Here is a 21,418-nt window from a genome sequence, read left to right on the forward strand (position 1 = left end):
AGCACCGCCACCATCGCCATCTTTGCCACCTCCACCACCGCCAGCACCGACTTCGCCGCCACCGTTACGCCGCTCCCAATGAAGCACCAAAGCACTGGACCGGCTGAACCTTTGACGGACTCCGGACCATCAACATGGACTTTTCCTTCCCTACCACTGTACATAATTGCACTAATTGTATACAGTTTCACGTCACCCCCGCCGGACTCATTTTTAACAGGGGGTGAATGTGGTGAACCACTGTAATAGGAGGTGTAATGTAGGGCCTGCACTACAGGTTCGCCGGTAGCTCCTGCCGGCTGGCTCCGTCCACGGAGAACTGTATAAATATGCATGACCTCCAGTGCCCTGCCAGCTGCAGTAGGAGGCCATGCATCTGACTGTAATAAAGCCACAGTTGTACCCAACTTTAGTCTTTGTACAATTGATCATGCATCACCGAGTTGAATCCTCATCACGATGAGGTTTCAGATTCCGTTTGTTCTCAGTTCCCTTTCATCATTCTTGGGAATCAGAAACTGATTGGTAAATTCAACTCAAAGTTGTCTTCCCAAAACAATCCAGCTCTTGTTGCCATTGGCTGGCCCAGTTGGGTCAGAGGCGGGGCCAGGGAAAGGGGATCCCCCAGATAAATACATATATTGTGTGTGTGAGAGAGAGAGACTGTCAAACCAATTGGAGCTGTAGCAGCAGAAGAGGAAGCGATTTGTTTATCCGTCTGGCTGCTAAATCTCTGCGGGGAAGTATTTCTCTCTGTGGGTTGCTGATTGTTTGAAAGAGGAATCATAAAGAGGAGCCCAGCGCTGAGAGAGACACAGAGAGACAGACAGAGAGGAACATGTTGTGTTGGGGGGAGCTGGGCTCAGGAATCCAACACAAACCCGGCTCACAGACAGGGGATGGTCTCACAGGGCAGAGAATTCAACATGTTTGCAGCCGGGACGGAGTCACTGTGTTTGTGTTGGCAAACGGAAAGGTTTATATCAGAGTCCGTCGACGGAAGCGGAAAACAGAACCTGGTAAGAAACTCGGGTCTGCAATCGGAAAGGGAATGTTTGAAGATGAAATTATATATAACATTGACAGACATGACGCATGTATTAATTTAGACATATTGCGAAGTAAATGAAGAGTTCAGAGTTTGGAACTATATATTTGATAGAGATCTTAAATTATCAATATGAGGTTATTGTGAGACTCCTGTTAAAATGTGGTAATTTTTAATAATTGTGTTACATCTTTCGAACAGATTTGCAGCAGGGATTGTATTCAATGTTTAATTCAATGTTGTGTCTGTCACGTCCCCCGCATTGCATTCATCTTAAATGCCATTATAATGTGGGTTATATTTTGGGAGAGTTTCGTTTTCCTACACTCTGCGCCTCGCCGCCCTACCCAATTCCCTTCTCTTGATATTGTTCACTTTCAGTTTCGTTTCTCTCAGTTACAGTCACAGCTGCAACCCGGCTCTGAATAGAAACCTTTAATCCATAATCCAAACACACACCAGGAGCAGCAAGCAGTTTGGTTAACTGACCAAGTTGCTGCGAGTTTCAACACCTGTCAATTCCCTAACGGGACCGTTTTATTCCTGGAGGACAAAGTTGACCAGGGGAAGGAATATTTTAACACTTGTCTTTTTTTCGTTGGAATTATCTCAATCGGATTTGGGCTTGGTTAAAATTGTCCCCTTTTGAAAAAAATGTTGCTTTCTCACTCACTGAGACTTCCTGTAGCCAATTGCCATTCGATCCAAGGTGAATTAATTGTAGTGGAGAGCAGGTTAATTTCTTGCTGTCAGCTACTTTTGTTATTGATTGTCGGGGAAACCTTAAAGTGACAAAAAATAAATTTTGACATCGACAGCTGATTGAGTTCAGACTGGTAGTGCCAACTACGAACAAACAGAAGATGATTGCACAACACCCTTGTGAAAAAGTGTGGGTCAAACCTGTATTGGGAGGCAATGATGAGAATAGCAAGACCTGTATATCATTTGTGTTAAAATTATGTTGTGTACAATTTACATGATGGGGGGCTGATTTTAACCCTACGGACGAGTGGGCAATTATCATTGCCCAGGTTAATCACTCACCCAGGAGCTGACTGGTTGGCATTTAGCCTACATCACTGAGGAGCTGACAAGGACACACCTGACTTTGGTAGATCCTTTTTCAAGATGAGCATATTGGGTCTGGATGGAATCAATAAAATTCCCCAGGGCTCATCCCTGAATCAGCTGCTAACTTTCTAGCTTTAGATATACAGGGCCTCATGGTCCTGAAGAATTCTGAAGAACAATTGTGATTACTGAGGAAGAGGGGAGGGGATGTACTTCAAATGGGAATTGTTCCTTTTCCAAACATCCTTGCATCAATGAATGCAAAGTCAACAAAATTACTTTGGTGAGAAATCTGTGGGCAGAGGATGGAGTTGAAATGAAATGAAAATCGCTTATTGTCACAAGTAGGCTTCAATGAAGTTACTGTGAAAAGCCCCTAGTCGCCACATTCCGGCACCTGTTCGGGGAGGCTGGTACGGGAAGTTCAAACTAGGATTTACCACTGTGTAATGTGTAGCTAGTGGCCAATAGTATTTTCAAATTGTTTCACTGAGTGTATTGACAGGAAGAGGAGTGGACCAACCAGCTCCTGTAACCTGTTCCACCATTCAGTTAGATCACCGCTGGTCTGTACATCAGTTAAATTTACTCAACTATCCCCCAATACCCTTACCGAATAAAATTCATCAATCTCAGTCCTGGAAATTTTTTTAAATATAAATATTTGATTCAGGAATTTGCACAAACAACAAACTAAACAAATAAAAGCAGAAGTAAAATTATACAACGTAATAAATAACCAACACCCTTCCTTAACCCGCCTCCCGTCCTGCCGTCCCCATTTTAACCCCCTTCCCCTCTGCTGACACCTCAATCCTCCTTAAATAAGTCAATGAGCGGCTTCCACCTCCGAGCGAACCCATCAACCGACCCCCTCAGGATGAACTTAACCTGCTCCAGCCTCAGGGATTCCGCCAGGTCACCCACAGACCCCGTTTTCGGTGGCTCCGAGTCCCTCCACCCAAGCAAAATCCCTCTCCGGGCTATCAGGGAGCCAAAGTCCAAAACATCGGCCTCTCGCGCCCTCTGGAATCCAGGGTCTTCCGACACCCCAAATATTGCTACATTTGGACTTGGGGCCACCTTTACCCGCAACACCTTGGACGTTATGTCCACAAACCCCAGTCGGAACCCCTTTGGCTTCGGACATGCCAAAAACATGTGGACATGATTCGCGGCCTCCCTGCGCTCCACACACACCTGTCCTCTACTCTCTCAAAGAACCTACGCATCCTCGCCACCGTCATATGCGCCATGAGAACTACTTTAAACTGAATAAGACTGAGCCTCACACACGACAAGGATACATTCACCCTTTGCAGAGCCTCCTCCCACGTCCCGGCCTCCACTTCCACCCCAACCCACCCCCAGCTGCTCCTCCCACTTTCGGTTAATGTCCCCCACCAGGGCCCCCCTCCCAATCCATCAGCTGCTTGTAGACCTCGGACACCTTCCCCTCCCCTATCCCCTCCCTCAACGGCACCTTATCTTGCAGCCCAAGGGCAGCAGCCGGGAAAGGACGGCACCTCTCTCCTCGCGAAATCCCGAACCAGCAAGTACCTGAAACCATTCCCCCTGGGCAGCTCATACTCTTCTTCCAGATCCTCTAATTTCGCAAAGCTATCCCCTATAGACAGGTCGCCGAATCGCTCAATCCCTGCCTGCTGCCACCCCCGAAACCTCGCATTCAGCCGCCGCGGTGCCCACACCGAGGCACCCTCCAAATGCTGCCTCCACTGCCCCCACACGCTCAAGGCCGAAACCACCACTGGGCTCACCGAGTACCTGGCCGGTGATAATGGCAGAGGCGCCGTTAGCAATGCCCTCAAGCTTGTTCCCCTACAAGAGGCTGCCTCCATCCGCCCCCATACCAACCCCTTCCCCACTCCCTAACCATAGCGATGTTTGCCACCCAGGAGTAATTCATTATATTCGGCAACACCAACCCCCCCCCCCTCCTCGCCCCCACTCCAAAAAGCCCTTTTGACCCATGGGGCCTTTCCCGCCCACACAAACCCCGAACTCAGCGCATGAAACAAATGTGCAACAGCTCACTCAATGGCCACCACCGGACTGCCCCAGCCTTGGAAATTTTAATTGCCTGAACATCCACAACCCATTGGGAGTAAAGTTCCAAACCTCGATTAATCTTTGTTTAAGAAGTACCTCCTCAGTTCATACAAAAATGGCCTGGCACCTGTTCATAAACTGTCCTCATAACTTAATCCTTTAAACTTGGTATAATTCCAGTGAAGTGACCAATGTTGTGACCGCTCTATTTGCAAGTAAATTGACAGCGGCAAGACACAAATTTGTTGGTATCCTGTTTGCGTGGATCTTTTACATTCACTGCTTTTTCTAAACTGAATGCAAAATTCTCAAGCGGTTAGGGTGGAATTTAAACCCCCAGCCTCTGGATTATTAATCTAGTCACATAACCATTGTACTACTGATCCTTAAATATTACTATTCTGTTTATATTCTTTCCCTGCAGGTCAATTTATTGAATTCAATGGGCAGAAAATCCACTTTGCAGATAGCGGGACATCCCACATCCTGTTCCTGTCTGGAGCAGGAAGTCTTTATTGCAGTAAAATTAAATCAAAGGAAACCGCAGCCAAACTGAAAGAATTCCCCATAATGAAACCACAGTAAGTTAAATAAATAAATTAAAACAGTTAACCACACTTTATAGTGGGCATTACATGATTCAGGTTTTTTTAAAGTATTAAAAAGTGATGTTTTTGTTTGATTCTGCACCATTGCATTTAGATTGAGTTGCTGTCTAAATGTTGGAATGATGTGGAGATGCCAGCGTTGGACTGGGGCGGGCACAGTAAGAAGTCTTCCAACACCAGGTTAAAGTTCAGCAGGTTTATTTGGAATCACCAGCTTCCGGAGCACAGCTCCTTCATCACCTGATTCCAAATATACCTGTTGGACTTTAACCTGCTGTTGGGAGACTTGTTAACTGTTGGACGTAATGATTTTTTGATTTGATTTATTATTGTCACATGTATTAGCATACAGTGAAAAATATTGTTTCCTGCATGCTGTACAAACCATGCATTCCGTACATAGGGAAGGAAGGAGAGAATATAATGTTACAGTTATCGCAAGGTGTAGAGAAAAGATCAACTTAATACGAGGTAGGTCCATTCAAAAGTCTGATGGCAGTAGGGAAGAAGCTGTTCTTGAGTCATTTGGTACGTGACCTCAAACTTTGGTATCTTTTTCCTGACGGAAGAAGGTGGGAAGAGAGTATGTCCAGGGTGCGTGGGGTCCTTAATTATGCTGGCTGCCTTTCCGAGGCAGCGGGAATTATAGATAGAGTCAATGGATGGGAGGCTGGTTTGCCTGATGGACTGGGCTACATTCACAACCTTTTGTAGTTTCCTGCGGTCTTGGGCAGAGCAGGCTCCATACCAAGCTGTGATACAACCAGAAAAAATGCTTTCTATGGTGCATCTGTAGAAGTTGGTGAGGAATTTCACCCTTAGTCTCCCAGCAGCTAAAAGGATATTATTGTCAAAATTGTAAAGTTCCATCCAAAAGTGTCAGATTTGATTATGGGCTGAAATCTCCAGTGTGGAACATAAACGACAAAACTCAAAATCAGGAGGCATGAGTTCCACCAACTGAACCAAGATTGACTCACTAGGGTGGATTTGGCCACTGTTTACCCAGTGATATATCTCTGCAGTCTTTGTACGTTTCCCATCGCCACTGTAGAGGAACAAGGACAAGAGAAATTCTCTAGCCCACTGTTGCATTTTGAAGTCCAATGTTAACATACTGTAAAGCATTACAAAATAGCCTCTCACCAAATCAATGGGATGTATTTCTGAGAGATTTTGGGTATGATGTGCCATTATGTTTATGCTGTGTTTCTGTTTAGGTTACTTAAGTGTTTGAGAACCAGAAAAATAATTCAAGTGGCCTGTGGCAATAATCACTCACTGGCATTGTCCAAAGGTAAATGTTCAACTGAAACATTCTTGCTGTAACTTAATTGGAAGCAGATTTGTATTAAGAAGCTGTGTACCTGGTCCAATGGCTGACCAGGCCTGAGCTTAGCATCATATGTAACACGGCTGTCCTATTCGTGGTTTACATTGAGATGTTTGTATTTAGTCAAATGGCAAATTGGCACCAGGTACAACAAAAGGCAAGCCAATCAGTGAATAAAACTTGGAAAAAAATTATGCTTTGGTTTAATATTTTTCTAATCTATCTCAGTGGAAACTGAGAAGGAACCTATTATCGGTTTTTGGTAACACCCGCTACCAGGTGATTCTTTTAGTTGATCGCATCCGTCAGGAACGCTCTTACTTCTGGCTCGGAAAATTCTGGCTTCAAATCCCACCTCTGGACTTGTGAACGAACGAATCGAGGCTGTCACTCCAGTGCGTGCTGAACGAGTGTTCAAGTTGCCTTTTTTGCCTTCAACATGCGAAAGACCAAAAAAGTATTTTTTTTGTGCTTGGGATGTGTGCATTACTGGCACATCACATGCTGGTATAATGATTTGCACAATCGAGTGGCTTCCCAGGCCACTTCAGAGAGCAATGAATAGACAGATTCATATTTTTTTTAAACTGGATTCAAATTTTCAAACTGCCATGTCGAGTTTTGAACCCATGGTTGGCAAAGGAGCTGATATTACGCAACTGCCAAAAAGGAGGTCGTCAGGAACGATGTCTGTCCATCAATCTCTTCTGTTCTGCGCTAGGACAGGTGCTAACTGAAGTCCCACGCACATGAATCTTGAGGCCATGTAAGGAGTAGCTGAGGTGGTTTCCCACCTTGAGAAACCTGCCTGTTCCTGGAATCCCAGGGCCTCAGGTCTGGGGATTGATTTCAGTTCCACTCCTGTCCACTACGGTTTCTAGCGCTGCATAGACTAGAGAGCTGCCGCCCAATCAGCTTGGCCGGCTTTTCTGTATGCTGGGACTTTCTCTCTAGCGAGGGGCGAAAGTATCGCCTGAAACCAATTAAGGCTCGTTGGAGCGTGAAATCGCTGGACGGCAAACACTGACATCGGGGAACTGGGCGGCGGGAAGAGAAAGCCCGCCACCCTAAATATCCTTGCCCATATACTAGTCTCCACTTACCAGAACTATCCTGAGCAGGACTCACACCCTTCTGATTCAAAGCTGAGCACATCACTGTTGATTGGAACAGTGTATATTGAGGACTGCAGGCGGATTGGTTTGTTGGCTATTTATGACTTAATGTTTAATACCCTGAACATAGGATTTCATAGAAATTGGTAAAGTAGAAACCAGTTTTTCTATATCCCAGATCCATTTGTAAGAGGTAAACAGAATCATGTCAAATTTTGAGTCAATTTTCTCTCATTGTCCCTGAAAGATGGTGAACTCTTTGCCTGGGGACAGAACACTTATGGCCAACTTGGTATCGATACAAAAGGTGCCTCCCAGCCCGTCCCTCAGTGTGTGACATCTCTCACTGGGATGCCTGTGGCTCAGATCACTGCCGGAGGAGAACACAGCTTCGCCCTGTCTCTCTCAGGGGCAGTGTTCGGTTGGGGAAGAAACAATCGCGGGCAGCTGGGGCTCAAGGACACAGAAGGTAAGAACGTTTCTATAAACTGTTGTCCCTACTTTTCCTTTATGCAGATGATACAAAGTTGGGTGGCAGGGTGAGCTGTGAGGAGGATGCAGAGATGCTTCAGCGGGATTTGGACAGGCTGAGTGAGTGGTCATATGCATGGCAGATGCAGTATAATGTGGATAAATGTGAGGTTATCCACTTCAGTACCAAAATTAGGAAGGCAGATTATTATTTGAATGGGTGTAAATTGAAAGAGGTGGATACTCAGTGAGACCTTGGTCGTCATGTATCAGTCGCTGAAAGTAAGCGCGCAGGTACAGCAGGCAGTAAAGGAGGCAAATGGTATGTTGGCCTTCATAGCGAGAGGATTTGAATATAGGAATAGAGATGTTTTACTGCAATTGATTAGGACATTGGTGAGGCCACACCTGGAGTATTGTGTGTAGTTTTGGTGTCCTTTTCTGAGGAAGGATGTTCTTGCTATTGAGGGAGTGCAGCGAAGGTTTACCAGGCTGATTCCTGGGTGGCGGGACTGTCGTATGAGGAGAGACTAAGTCAGTTAGGATTATGTTTTAGAAGAGTGAGAGGGGATCTCATAGTAACTTACAAAATTCTAACAGGAGCAGACAGGGTAGATTCAGAAAGAATGTTCCCGATGGTGGTGGAGTTCAGAACTAGGGGTCATGGTTTGAGGATAAGAGGTAAACCTTTTAGGACTGAGATGGGAAGAAATTTCTTCACCCAGAGCCAAGCCAACTGTGGAATTCGCGACCATAGAAAGTAGTTGAGGCCAAAACATTGTGTAATTTCAAGAAAGAATTAGATATAGCTCTCGGGGCTAAAGGCATCAAGGGATATGGGGAGGAAGGCGGGATCAAGTTATTGAGCTTGATGATCAGCCATGATCACAATGAATGTCTCCATTCATTCATTCATTCAGGCTCCATGTGGGCTGAATGGCCTCCTCCTGTTTCTATGTTGCTTCCATTTCAAAGGACAAGTTTGCATCCTGTCCAAAGTGAGAGAATCATTTAACAATGGCTCGGATTTTATAGTCAGTGAAAAATGGAGGCCCTCACCACCTACTTTGGAAAAAGCAATCCAGAATGAATTAACTATCTCAATGGCACTAGTTTCACTTTTCCTGAAGTTGATTTCATTCTGGAACCAGTGAGAAGGGATCGCTGGTGTCCCGCAACAGTGACATCATCAGGCTCAGCATTCAGTTGCTTTGAAGCATTCTAACTGACAGAAAATCAGGACGCAACAAGTGGATTTCCTTGTTCATGTTTTACAATTTTGCAGAAAGCAAAATAAAGATTGGGGAGCAGACATTGGATTAAGGGAGAATCTGAAATACCGCAAACCAACTTAATTTTTCAAAAACTATTTTTTAAATATCTGCATGATTTAGCGTGGAATAGAGAAATTCAGCATTCTATGAAAATAAAATTAGTTTTTCAGGGCCAGAGGGGTTGTTTGCAGTCATCTTGGCTTACGATGCTGCGAGAAACTCGGGTAAAACTCATTCAACAAGTTGTAACTTTTTCCAAGAGCTTTTCAGTTATGAACTCATAGCAAACAAGGTGGAAGGTGCCATCAAATCAGTGATTTCAAATTGATTTTCGCCTTGTTGCTCTGTTTAGATCCCAACAGCGCCGTCAATACTGTGGGTATTTCTATTTATCTTGGTGAACCACAAACCTTTCCCTTATATCGATCAAATGACCACACAACCAGTTAGTTGGTTCAAAAGATGGTTTCTTTACATACACAAGGGTTATCTCAACATGCAAACACAATATCTACTACTAGTTAAACTACACCTACCAGCTACAATAACCTATACTTAACTTCAGGGCGACCGGAACTGTGCAAATGGATAAAGACCTTTATCTGGATTTCACTTGGCTGGTTCGAAGAAAGTGGTTCTGTTTCTGCTGGGCTCAACCGTCAGGTAGCGATCGTTGGTCTTGAACTCAGCTGGCTCTTTCTGCTGCAATTGGGTTGGCATAGGCCGGATCCAAAAGAGACAGAACACATGGCTGCGCTCTCTTTTATCCCCCTGGGATTTCGCGCTCTTTGAGGCGGTCCTTAACCTTGGACCCAATAGTTCGACAGGGCTCTGATCACTCTCTTCGATTTCGGCCAATAAAGGGGTTGGTGCCTTGGTGTCCGGGCGGGTCCTTAGCGGTCATTGACCTGGGCAGTTGTGCTTTCTGAGCAAGGGGAGTGGCGCCAATCAGTCTGTGGCTGTACCAGTTGCTTGATTGGAGTTCTGTTGTCCTAGGAAAATGGGCCTTTGAAATGTAAATGAGCGAGGGTTTCGGTCAGGTCTGGTTACCTGTGTTTTAGATACACATAGGCTGTGTATCTGTCAGAGTCCTGGGTTGGCCATAATTCCCATGGTCCTTTGCAGGTAGCCATCTTAGATGGCTACAGCCTGCATGGACTTCAATAGTGCTCCATGTGGCGGAGTGGGGAATCACTAACAGCAACTCCTGGATATCTGCGTCTGACTGGGTATGTGCAGACACCAGAAGTTACTGTCAGTTTCACAGTGTTTCTTATCACCAGTTTCTCAGTCATTACAGCCATACAATCTGGGCCAATATTTCTTTTTATTCATTCGTGGGAATCTGGACGTCACAGGCTGGGTCAGCATTTATTGCCCATCCCTGAGGGCATTTAAGAATCAACCACATTGCTGTGGATCTGGAGTCACATGTAGGCCAGACCAGGTAGGGACGACAGATTTCTTTCCCTAAAGGACATTCGTGAACCTATTGGAATTTTTATGACGATCGATTCATAGTAACCTTTAGACTTTTAATGTCAGATTTTAAAAAAAAATTTAATTCAAATTTCACCATCTGCCATGGTGGGATTTGAACCCTGGTCCCCAGAGAATGACTCTGGGTCTCTGGGTTACTAGTCGAGCGATAATACTGTGACATTATAGAAATGTACAACATGTGAAGAGTTAATATCATGTTACAATTAGCCATTAGATGGAGCTAGGGACAGTACTATAAAAGGCACTGACTCTTAGGTTTCTGGGAGAGAGTGGAGTAGAGGAGAGGAGACTGGAGTGAAGCACATTGTAGAGCTAGAGAGAATAGAATATAGTTACAGTTAGCGTATAGAGATAGTGTTAGTGAGTGTAGTTTAATATAATTATTTGTTTACTCTAGGAATAAGTGTTGAACTTTAATTTAAGTAGTGTAAATAAATTTAGCTTCGTTGATGAGCCTAGCTCCAAGTACCTCCCTTAAATATGTTCTTGAATGTCACCAATTAAATGAGTATTGAGGCAGAAATGTCTTGCAGTGTGATTCATCGATCATTGTTTGACGGAAACAGACACCTCGACAGGTGCTTTCGACCATATGTTCTGTTGTTAAGAAACTATAATCTCAGAAGTAGGTGGAAAATCAAAGCATGATGACAATTTCATCAGAGTTTTGAGTATTCTTGGATTTGTGGTGGACTTATGCTGTTAGCAGCTCAAACAAAATTAAGAGATAAGTTGTGATAGCATGTGAGGTTTTCATAGATTTAATCATTGCACGTAAGGAATGGAAACAAAACATATGTAAATTGGAATCATAGATTTCTTTCAATTGTGACTCAAATTGACCGAACGTTAGTGATGAGAAAGAGACAAGGTTGTTTGAAGTGTTTTACAGGAGCCTTTACTGCTGTGGCAAAGATGATTTGATTCTTTAAGAGTTGATGGGAGTTGGTGGGGGGGATTGTCAAGACAAGGGGTCTGACAACACGATTGAACAAAAGGAAAGGTTGTCTTCTGAAGCTGTAATTTGGTAACATTGAGAAAGAGATTTTGATTTATGAAATCTCTGCCCTGAACAGACCAGGGTCAGCTCCAGCTTTCAATTGGCCACAACAGAGGATGGGCTGAAATATAATTCGCCTCAGATCGCCATTGGGCAACAGTGAACATTTTAGCAATATTAAAAACAAAATACTGCAGATGCTGGTGATCTGGAAATATAAATGAAATGTGCTGGAAAAAGCTCAGCAGGACCTGCAGCATCTGTGGAGAGAGAAAGAGGGTTCGCGTTGCGAGTCCAAAATAATTCTCCCTCGGAACATCCCAGACCTGTCCGATGTGACAGCACAGTGTGTTGAGATATCACTCCTGTTGGGGAACTTCAAACTCTGCCTTCGTCACCCTTAAGAGACCAGACGACACTCCGAGATCTCGTTTAAGATCTTTATTCAAGTTCTTGCAGAGAAGCCTGTCTCCACAAGGTGGCTGACAGACTTCCAGAACTAAACATTGCAACAGTAACTATACCGTTAGCTTATCTTACAAGTAATTTGCACATACCAATCAAAAGTATACAATTGTTCTAAGGTAGTCAATATCCAATTACAGCTCATAGTTCCGGTTACTTCATTTGTGTCATGTGAATATATTTGACCAGTTACAATCTCTACACTTTTACCTAGTTATAATATCCAATCACCACAAAGGCATATACACATAATTAGACTATCCTAAACAATCCATCACTGAATGGCACAAACAGGCACCCATCTGTGGCTCCTTGACTGTTAATAGTTTCACTCTTCCACCTGCAGTTATCTGTACAAACGTTTCTTCTGGGTTCAGAAGCTGGCTATTAGATTGGAATAGAAGGTCTTTAATCTTGCATGCGATAGTCACTGTTCTGCATTGAGAACGCCGGATGTAGATTGGTTTATTCTTTTGTTTTAACTCATACACTACACCAACATGTATGATCCTGAATTTGAAATGGGTTGTCACTTTAATTTCTGTGATCATTCTCACTCTGGGAGCTCATTCTAAGATTCCTACATTTCTTCAACCAAGCCACACAAAATATTGCATCTTCTTGCTGGGCCAAGTCTTTGCTTTGAACGTCTACTTTGAAATAATTGAACGTCAAGTTGTCCTCAACTCTCATGTTTCTCTTCAGTTTAAAAAATATATATTTTTATTAAAGATTGTTCACTGATAACAAACACATCAACATCAAACAGCCCAGAAAGTGGCTCCGACTTAGTGTCATAATAACAATATATATATTTTTAAAACCCCTCCCGATCTTAGAACTCCCACTAGCCCAACAAAAATTACCTATCCCCAACACTAATCTTAACCACCGCCTCCAGCATTTGTAATATATTTGCCCCAAGGCAGCAGATTGAAGTCCTAATTTTGTTCTAACCCAACTAAAGGATAGTTCACCCATTTTGTTCTTCTCGAGGACTGGACTTAACTCAAGTCTAACACATGAGATTCCTGAGTTACTTACTAAGGAAGGTGGAACTAACTGCTGATGGTGACTAATTATTTTTTTCAAGGTTCTAACTATTATACATTGTCCCTTCAGTTTTAAAGTCAGATGCATACCAGCCACAAATCATCTCTCTGCTTTTTTTCTAAATCCACACTGAAGTAGACTCACAGTTGACAATAGATTAAATATTATTCCCCTACATCACTCCCGAATGCCAGCAGATTGGATGGGTCTTCATAAAATGTCCCGACAGACGTTTACAGCAATATCAAGTGCAATAAATTCAGAATCATTTTATCTTGACTCAGTTAATCATTTTAACTTGCATGGTTCTTCATGTTAAAGTGCCTCTTCAAAATGGAATGCGTGATACTTTGGAAGTAGTAGAAGGAATATGAGTTATTTGCACTTTCAATCCTTCTTACAGATAGATATGAGCCCAACCACGTGAAGCTGCTGGAGCGTAAGAAGACCATCCACATCTCTTGTGGGGAAGAGCACACCGTTGTTCTGACAAAGGTTCGTTTGGGTAGCGTTGTTGCTTCACAGCTCCAGGGTCCCAGGTTCGATTCCTGGCTTAGGTCACTGTCTGTGCGGAGTCTGCAAGTTCTCCCTGTGTCTGCGTGGGTTTCCTCCGGGTACTCCAGTTTCCTCCCACAGTCCAAAGATGTGCAGGTTAGGGGATTGGCTATGCTAAATTGCCCTTAGTGTCCAAACAAGGTTAGGTGGTATTACGGGGGTAGGGTGGAGGTGTGGGTATATGGTGCACCTATGGGATTAGGTATGGTGCAATTTCATTCAAGGTGGTTGAGCGGTCTAAGGCACTGCATTCAGGTACGGTGCAGTTTCCAAGGGCCAGTGCAGACCCGATGGGCTGAATGGCCTCCTCCTGCACTGCAAATTCTATGATTCTATCTCAATCATTCCTTATTGGGATGGGGGGATAGCCTCCATTGTAATTACAACTGTGGCTTTTTAGTCTCGGTTGCAAACCACCGAGGAGAGCACTGCCTATGAGGTAGGCAATGGAGTTCCAGCTTCCTTAGTAAGTGACTCAAGAATCTCATGTGTTAGACTTGAGTTAAGTCCAGTCCTCGAGAAGAACAAAATGGGTGAACTATCCTAAATTCAAACTTCAATCTGCTGCCTTGGGGGAAATATATTACAAATGTTGGAGTAATGATTGCAGCCACTGGGTTATATTTTCTATCTGCACTGCTTCCTGTACACATAAATGATGTGCTCAAACTAGATTTCTCTGTCAGTCTAAAATGGATTAAAATTTCAAAAGTGGCAGCTGAGAAAAGACAAAGTCAGTTAAAGTAATAATTTTCCATCACTAGATTCTGTCAATGTTATAACGTGTATTAATTAACAATAATAAAAGGATCTTAGACCGCTGACAGTTCAGTACCAAAGACCAACATGGTGGCACAGTGGACTGTGCCTCGCAGCGCCAGGGACCCAGGTTCGATTCCGGCCTTGGGTGATTGTCTGTGAAGATTGCATGTTCTCCTCATGTCTGTGTGGGTTCCCGAGGATGAGCCGTTCAGGTGGATTGGCCATGCTACAATTGCCCCTTAGTGTACAAAAGATGTGCAGGTTAGGTGGGGTTCCGGGGATCGGGCGGGGGAGTGTGCCTGGGTAGGATGCTCTTTCGGGAGGGGGGGGGGGGGGGGGGTGGTCAGTGCACACTCGATGGGCCGAATTGCCTCCTTCTGCACTGTGTGATTCCACGGATTCTATGTGATCAGATGTAACGTGCCCTGAAGTCATTGTTTTCTCCTCCAGGATGGACTTGTTTACACCTTTGGAGCTGGAAGTTACGGGCAACTTGGACACAACTCCACAAAGGATGAGATCAAACCTCATCTCGTCGGTTACCTGTTTGGAAAGAGAGTTTCTCAGATAGCATGTGGGAGGTGAGCTGGTCAAACATCAACAAAACAAAATGCACCTACATCTCTTTCACCCTTTCTTAGATGTGAACCAGAAAGATTCAAATTTCTGTAACTCTTTAGTTACTGAACATTGACGGCTGTTGGTTCTGAGAGTCCTTCGGGTCAACTATTTTATTTTCCATAGAAATCAGTGACATTTTTAGACTGTTGAAATGTAAAAGCCGCTTATTCCTCATTTGGAAATAAATCAACGCATTGTACAGATGTGTGAACCAGGCTTGGTGAGTGGACATTTGGGCTGGCACAAAGAAATGTCTCCAGGGTTACGATAACCACGGGCATGGGCAGAGTATGTTGTGTGGGTGTTGTGGCTTGGAATGATGGTTGGAAGCCTGGGATAGCAGAGGCCTGGCCTTTCCCTGTGTGGCCCAGAAGAGTAATACTACTCTCAACTGCCCCAAGCAAGAAGATATGGTGAGTGTCCTGAGAAGGCCTCACTGGGTTCCTGACACCTTTATCAGGCGGACCTAGCACTTGAGATGAGATAACGTCAATCAGGATCCCATCTGCATTGTGGAATCCCAATTTCTGTTTATTATTGAGACTCCTCCTATGGAGGGAGACTCTCCCACCACCAGAACCAACAGCACTGAAGTGAGGAATTGTAATAATTATTATTAGTGTCACAAGTAGGCTCACCTTAACGCTGCAATGAAGATATTGTGAAAATCCCCGAGTCGCCATACTATGGCGCCTGTTCGGGTACACAGAGGGAGAATTTAGAATGTCCAATTCACCTAACAGCACGTCTTTCGGGACATGTGGGAGGAAACGGGAGTACCTGGAGGAAACCCACGCAATCACTGGGAGAACGTGCAGACTACGCACAGAAAGTGACCCAAGTCAGGAATCACACCCGGGTCCCTGGTGCTGTGAAGCAACAGTGCTAGCCAATTAGCTGGACCATAATGGGAAATAGAGATACCCTGTTTTAGGGTGAAATTCTCCGGTATCGGCGCGATGTCCGCCGACTGGCGCCCAAAACGGCGCAAATCAGTCGGGCTTCGCGCCGCCCCAAAGGTGCGAATGCTCCGCATCTTGGGGGGCCGAGCCCCAACCTTAAGGGGCTAGGCCTGCGCCGGATGAATTTCCGCCCCGCCAGCTGGCAGAAAAGGCCTTTGGTGCCCCGCCAGCTGGCGCGGAAATGACATCCCCGGGTGGCACATGCGCGGGAGCATTAGCGGCCGCTCACGACATTCCCGCGCATGCGCAGTGGAGCGAGTCTCTTCCGCCTCCGCCATGGTGGAGACCGTGGCGAAGGCGGAAGGGAAAGAGAGCCCCCACGGCACAGGCCTGCCCTCGGATCAGTGGGCCCCGATCGCGGGCCAGGCCACCGTGGGGGCACCCCCCGGGGCTAGATCGCCCCGCGCCCCCCCCAGGACCCCGGAGCCTGCCCGCGCCGCCTTGTCCCGCCGATAAGGTAGGTGGTTTAATCTACACGGGCGGGACAGGCATTTTAGCAGCGGGACTTCGGCCCATCCGGGCCGGAGAATCGCGGGGGGGAGCAGCCAACCGGCGCGGCGCGATTCCCGCCCCTGCCGAATATCCGGTGCCGGAGAATTCGGCAACCGGCGGGGGCGGGTTTCATGCCAGCCCCCGGCGATTCTCCGACCCGGCGGGGGGTCGGAGAATCTCGCCCTTAATTGCACATTTCCCACTGATTAGTGAGAGTAAAAATTCCCTCTTTCTATCTTGAAGCACTAATCCAGAGTTTATTACTGTAGATGTTAAGAGAGACAGATGGTTTGCATCAGTGCAATATAAAGGGTTAACAGATGGGATGTTCTTTGTGTAATGTAGATGACGATTCACCACTGTCATCAGGCAGTCATATGTTAGACTGATGAGAGAGAGAGGGTTAAACACCATTCCGAGGATCAACATGCCCATTCTTTACCCTGTTTAAATGTGGTACCCATGAACAAGTGTTAAGCAGATACCAGAGTATGACTACAGTCTGTCCAGTAATGCAGCACCATGCCCAGATAGAAGGACCATCTTAGAACAATCAATAGTGCAGGACTGGGCAAAGGCTTGCAAAGTTAAGAATATCTATGTATTTTGAACAGCTATCACACACTTGTCTTCGTTGCATCGTCTGGGAAGATTTACTCTTTTGGTCGGGGAGAGAAAGGACAGCTTGGAAACCGAGAGACCGGTGATCAGTTAGTGCCTCTTCCTGTCAGCTTCACAGACACACCTGACAAAAATGGAAGGGAAAAGGGTAAGTGATGTAAAATGATGCACTCTTACAACCCAATTGTATGAGAAAACTTTGAAAAGGATTGGCATGTAATGTTGATCTACGGATTTGGTATATTGAAATTTTGATTGTAATTTGATTTTCTGTATGATGAAAATAAAACTACTAAACCTCATAGAGCGTTCCAGAAATTAAAGTAACGGTTGTTGTCACGTGAAGTGAGTGAGAGAGTGAGACATAATTCAGTGCTCATTTTGAAGTCATACAATCATATTTCATTCCAATTCCGATGATAATTTCCTATGTCTGTATTTATAACGGAAATGCCATATGTAAACGTCACGCTGTAATTAGATCGTTCGCCCAGTGATGGCGCAACAACAGCATGTGGATGCGTGACAACATAGACACTCTCCATCTCAAACACGGATATAGATGTTTGTAATATAAGAATGTAACAGGAAAAGCAGAAAGATGGAAAATTTACATATTACCCAATGACACTTATATTAAGTGATATTGTATTATGTGACATTGTTGTCCACTTATTCAGTTTTCATGCAATTTTGTGCAATTTCACAGGCCATACAACTGATCCAGTGATCAGAAGAATTTTTGCAGGAGGGAACAAAAGCTTTACGTTGTGCAGTGATGAAGGGGTAAGAAGATAAGTACATTTTTAAGACTGTGAGGTTGTGTTTGTTGCAGATTTGAATGAGGAGATATTGCTGGCCCGTGACCTTGCAATGGGAATGGGTGTTCATTTGGGCACAATAGCATTTCAGGTAATTGTACTTAACATTGTAAAAAATTACTTTTCCATTTTAAATTCAATCATTATTATTAAAATTAGCCCTGCCACCTCACCCAGCCCTCACCCAGCCATGCCCCTTCTCACACAGCCCTGCCCCATCACACAGCCTGCCCACTCACCCAGCCCCGCCCTTCACACAGCACCACTCCCCCACAGCCCCACCCCTCACACAGTCCTCCCCCCCCTCACCCAGCCCTGCCCCCTCACACAGCTCGCCCCCTCACCCAGCCCCGCCCCTCACACAGCACTGCTCCCTCACACAGCCCTGCCCCTCACACAGCCCTGCCCCTCACACAGCCCTGCCCCCTCACACAGCCCTGCCCCTCACACAGCCCTGCCCCATCACACAGCCCGCCCACTCACCCAGCCCCGCCCTTCACACAGCACCACTCCCCCACAGCCCCACCCCTCACACAGCCCCGCCCCTCACACAGCCCCACCCCTCACAGCCCTGCCCCCTCACCCAGCCCTGCCCCTCCCACAGCCCCGCCCCTCACACAGCCCGGCCCTCACACAGCCCTACCCACTCACCCAGCCCACCTCACCCAGACATGCTCCTCCTCACACAGCCCCGCCCCTTCACGCAGCCTCACCCACTCACACAGCCCCGCCCCTCACAGCCCCGCCCCCTCTCACAGCCATGCCCCCTCACCCAGCCCTGCCCCTCACCCAGCCCCGCCCCTCACACAGCCCGGCCCTCACACAGCCCTGCCCACTCACCCAGCCCACCTCACCCAGACATGCTCCTCCTCACACAGCCCCGCCCCTTCACGCAGCCTCACCCACTCACACAGCCCGGCCCCTCACAGCCCCGCCCCCTCTCACAGCCATGCCCCCTCACCCAGCCCTGCCCCTCACACAGCACCGCTCCCTCACACAGCCCTGCCCCCTCACACAGCCCTGCCCACTCACCCAGCCCACCTCACACAGACATGCTCCTCCTCACACAGCCCCGCCCCTTCACGCAGCCTCACCCACTCACACAGCCCGGCCCCTCACAGCCCCGCCCCCTCTCACAGCCATGCCCCCTCACCCAGCCCTACCACTCACACAGCCCCGCCCCCTCACCCAGCCCACCTCACCCAGCCCTGCCCCTCACACAGTACCGCTCCCTCACACAGCCCCGCTCCCTCACACAGCCCTGCCTCCTCACCCAGCCCACCTCACACAGACATGCCCCTTCTCACACAGCCCCGCCCCTTCACACAGCCCCACCCACTCACATAGCCCAGCCCCTCACAACCCTGCCCCCTCACAGCCATGCCCCCGTACTAGCCCCACCCACACGCACTGCACTGTCCCTCACAGTGTCCCGGCCCTCACACTATCCCACCCCTCACACAGCCCCGCCCCCTTACTCAGCCCCGCCCCCTCACACAGCCATGTCACCTCACACAGCCCAGCCCCCTTACAGAGCCCCGCCCACTCACACAGCCCCACCCTCTCACACAGCCCTGCCCCCTCACACAGCCCCACCCCCTCACACAGCCCCGCCCACTCACACAACCCCGCCCCCTCACACAGCCCTGCCTCCTCACAAAGCCCCGCCCCCTCACACAGCCCTGTCCCTCACACAGCCCCGCCCCCTCACACAGCCCTGCCCCCTCACACAGACCCGCCCCCTCACACAGACCCGCCCCCTCACACAGCCCTGCCCCCTCACACAGCCCTGCCCCCTCACACAGCCCTGCCCCCTCACACAGCTCTGCCCCCTTACTCAGCCCCGCGCACTCTCACTGCCCTGCCCCCTCACACAGCCTCGCCCACTCACACTGTCCCGCCCCTCACACTGCCCTGTCCCCTCACACAGCCTTGCCCCCTCACACTGTCCTGCCCCCTCACACTGTCCCGCCCCTCACACTGCCCTGTCCCCTCACCACAGCCCCACCCCCTCACAAAGCCCCACCCCTCACAATGCCCCGCCCCCTCACACAACCCCGTCCACTCACACAGGCCCGCCCCCTCACACAGCCCCGCCCCCTCACACAACCCGGTCCCCTCACACAGCCCCGCCCCCTGACACAGTCCCACCCACTCACACAGCCCTGCCCCCTCACGCAGCCCTGCCCCCTTACTCAGACCCACCCCCTCACACTGCCCCGTCCCCTCACACAACCCCGTCCCCTCACACAGCCCCACCCCCTCACACTGCCCCGTCCCCTCACACAACCCCATCCCCTCACACAGCCCCACCCCCTCACACAACCCCGTCCCCTCACACAGCCCCACCCCCTCACACAACCCCGTCCCCTCACACAGCCCCGTCCCCTCACACAGCCCCACCCTCTCACATTGCCCTGCCCCCTCACACAGCCCCGCCCCCTCACACAACCCTGTCCCCTCACACAACCCCATCCCCTCACACAGCCCCACCCTCTCACATTGCCCCGCCCCCTCACACAGCCCCGCCCCCTCACACAGCCCCGCCCACTCACACAGCCCCGCCCCCTCACACAACCCCACCCCCTCACACAACCCCGTCCCCTCACGCAGCCCTGCCCCCTTACTCAGACCCACCCCCTCACGCAGCCCCGCCCCCTCACACAACCCCGTCCCCTCACACAACCCCATCCCCTCACACAGCCCCACCCCTCGCACAGCCCCGTCCCCTCACACAGCTCTGCCGCCTCGCACAGCCTTGCCCCCTCATACAGCTCCGCCCCCTTACTGAGCCCCACCCACTCAAACAGCCCTGCCCCCTCATACAGCTCCGCCCCCTTACTGAGCCCCACCCACTCAAACAGCCCTGCCCCCTCACACAGCCCCACCCCCTCACACAGCCCCACCCCTCTCACAGCCCCACCCCCTCATACAGCCCCCTCACGCAGCTCTACCCCTTCTGCGAGGAATCATCTTTGGCAGAACCTGAGGAGTCCACCAGTGGGAATGGCCGGAAAAGCCAGGCCTGTGATTCCATGCCGGTATCCGTACAAATAATGATCATTTCCCGTGAGTTTTGGTTGACAGTGTACTTTCTGCAACCAAGTGGGAAGATCTTTGCTTGTCCCTTGCAGCACAATCCCTGAGGGAGTCGATAGGAGGTTCCTGTGCCAATATTGTCGGGATCCTCCTTCCAATTGTAACTCTTCCTAATCAGGATGACAGCGGATTTGAAGGAATTGGATCTGTGTTCCTCTACCCTGTGGATTTGTGTACTGTAGAACAAAGAACAATACAGCACAGGAACAGGGGGCGGGATTCTCCGCTCCCGGGACTAAGTGCCCGCACCATCGGGAACGCCGTCGCGTTTCACGACGGCACGAACAGGGCCCGGACACGACCTATTCTGGCCCCCACATCCTGCGCATGCGCGGGGAACTTCTTACGCACGCCGGCCCCTCACCAACATGGGGCCGGCCGCGGAAGGAGGTAGGCCCGGGGGGGGGGGGGGGGAGAGGCCGGCCCGCCGATCAGTGGGCCCCGATCGCGGGCCAGACCCCACCGGATGTC

At 48.4% G+C, this 21,418-nt stretch overlaps 1 protein-coding gene across 1 annotated transcript in view; it reads left to right on the plus strand.

The window, feature by feature from the left end:
- Positions 1 to 698: 698 nt before the first annotated feature.
- The window catches only part of LOC140408315 (probable E3 ubiquitin-protein ligase HERC4), an 84,989-nt gene continuing 64,269 nt past the window's right edge, over positions 699 to 21,418 (plus strand). The window contains exons 1-8 of the mRNA XM_072495346.1: positions 699 to 1,019; positions 4,617 to 4,773; positions 6,021 to 6,097; positions 7,496 to 7,717; positions 13,418 to 13,509; positions 14,782 to 14,912; positions 17,021 to 17,175; positions 17,737 to 17,813. Coding sequence (XP_072351447.1) covers positions 839 to 1,019; positions 4,617 to 4,773; positions 6,021 to 6,097; positions 7,496 to 7,717; positions 13,418 to 13,509; positions 14,782 to 14,912; positions 17,021 to 17,175; positions 17,737 to 17,813 — 1,092 coding nt within the window. The 5' untranslated portion in view covers positions 699 to 838. The remainder of the gene's footprint in view (positions 1,020 to 4,616; positions 4,774 to 6,020; positions 6,098 to 7,495; positions 7,718 to 13,417; positions 13,510 to 14,781; positions 14,913 to 17,020; positions 17,176 to 17,736; positions 17,814 to 21,418) is intronic.

Source organism: Scyliorhinus torazame, chromosome 3, assembly GCF_047496885.1.
Source record: "Scyliorhinus torazame isolate Kashiwa2021f chromosome 3, sScyTor2.1, whole genome shotgun sequence".
Taxonomy (NCBI): Eukaryota; Metazoa; Chordata; class Chondrichthyes; order Carcharhiniformes; family Scyliorhinidae; genus Scyliorhinus; species Scyliorhinus torazame.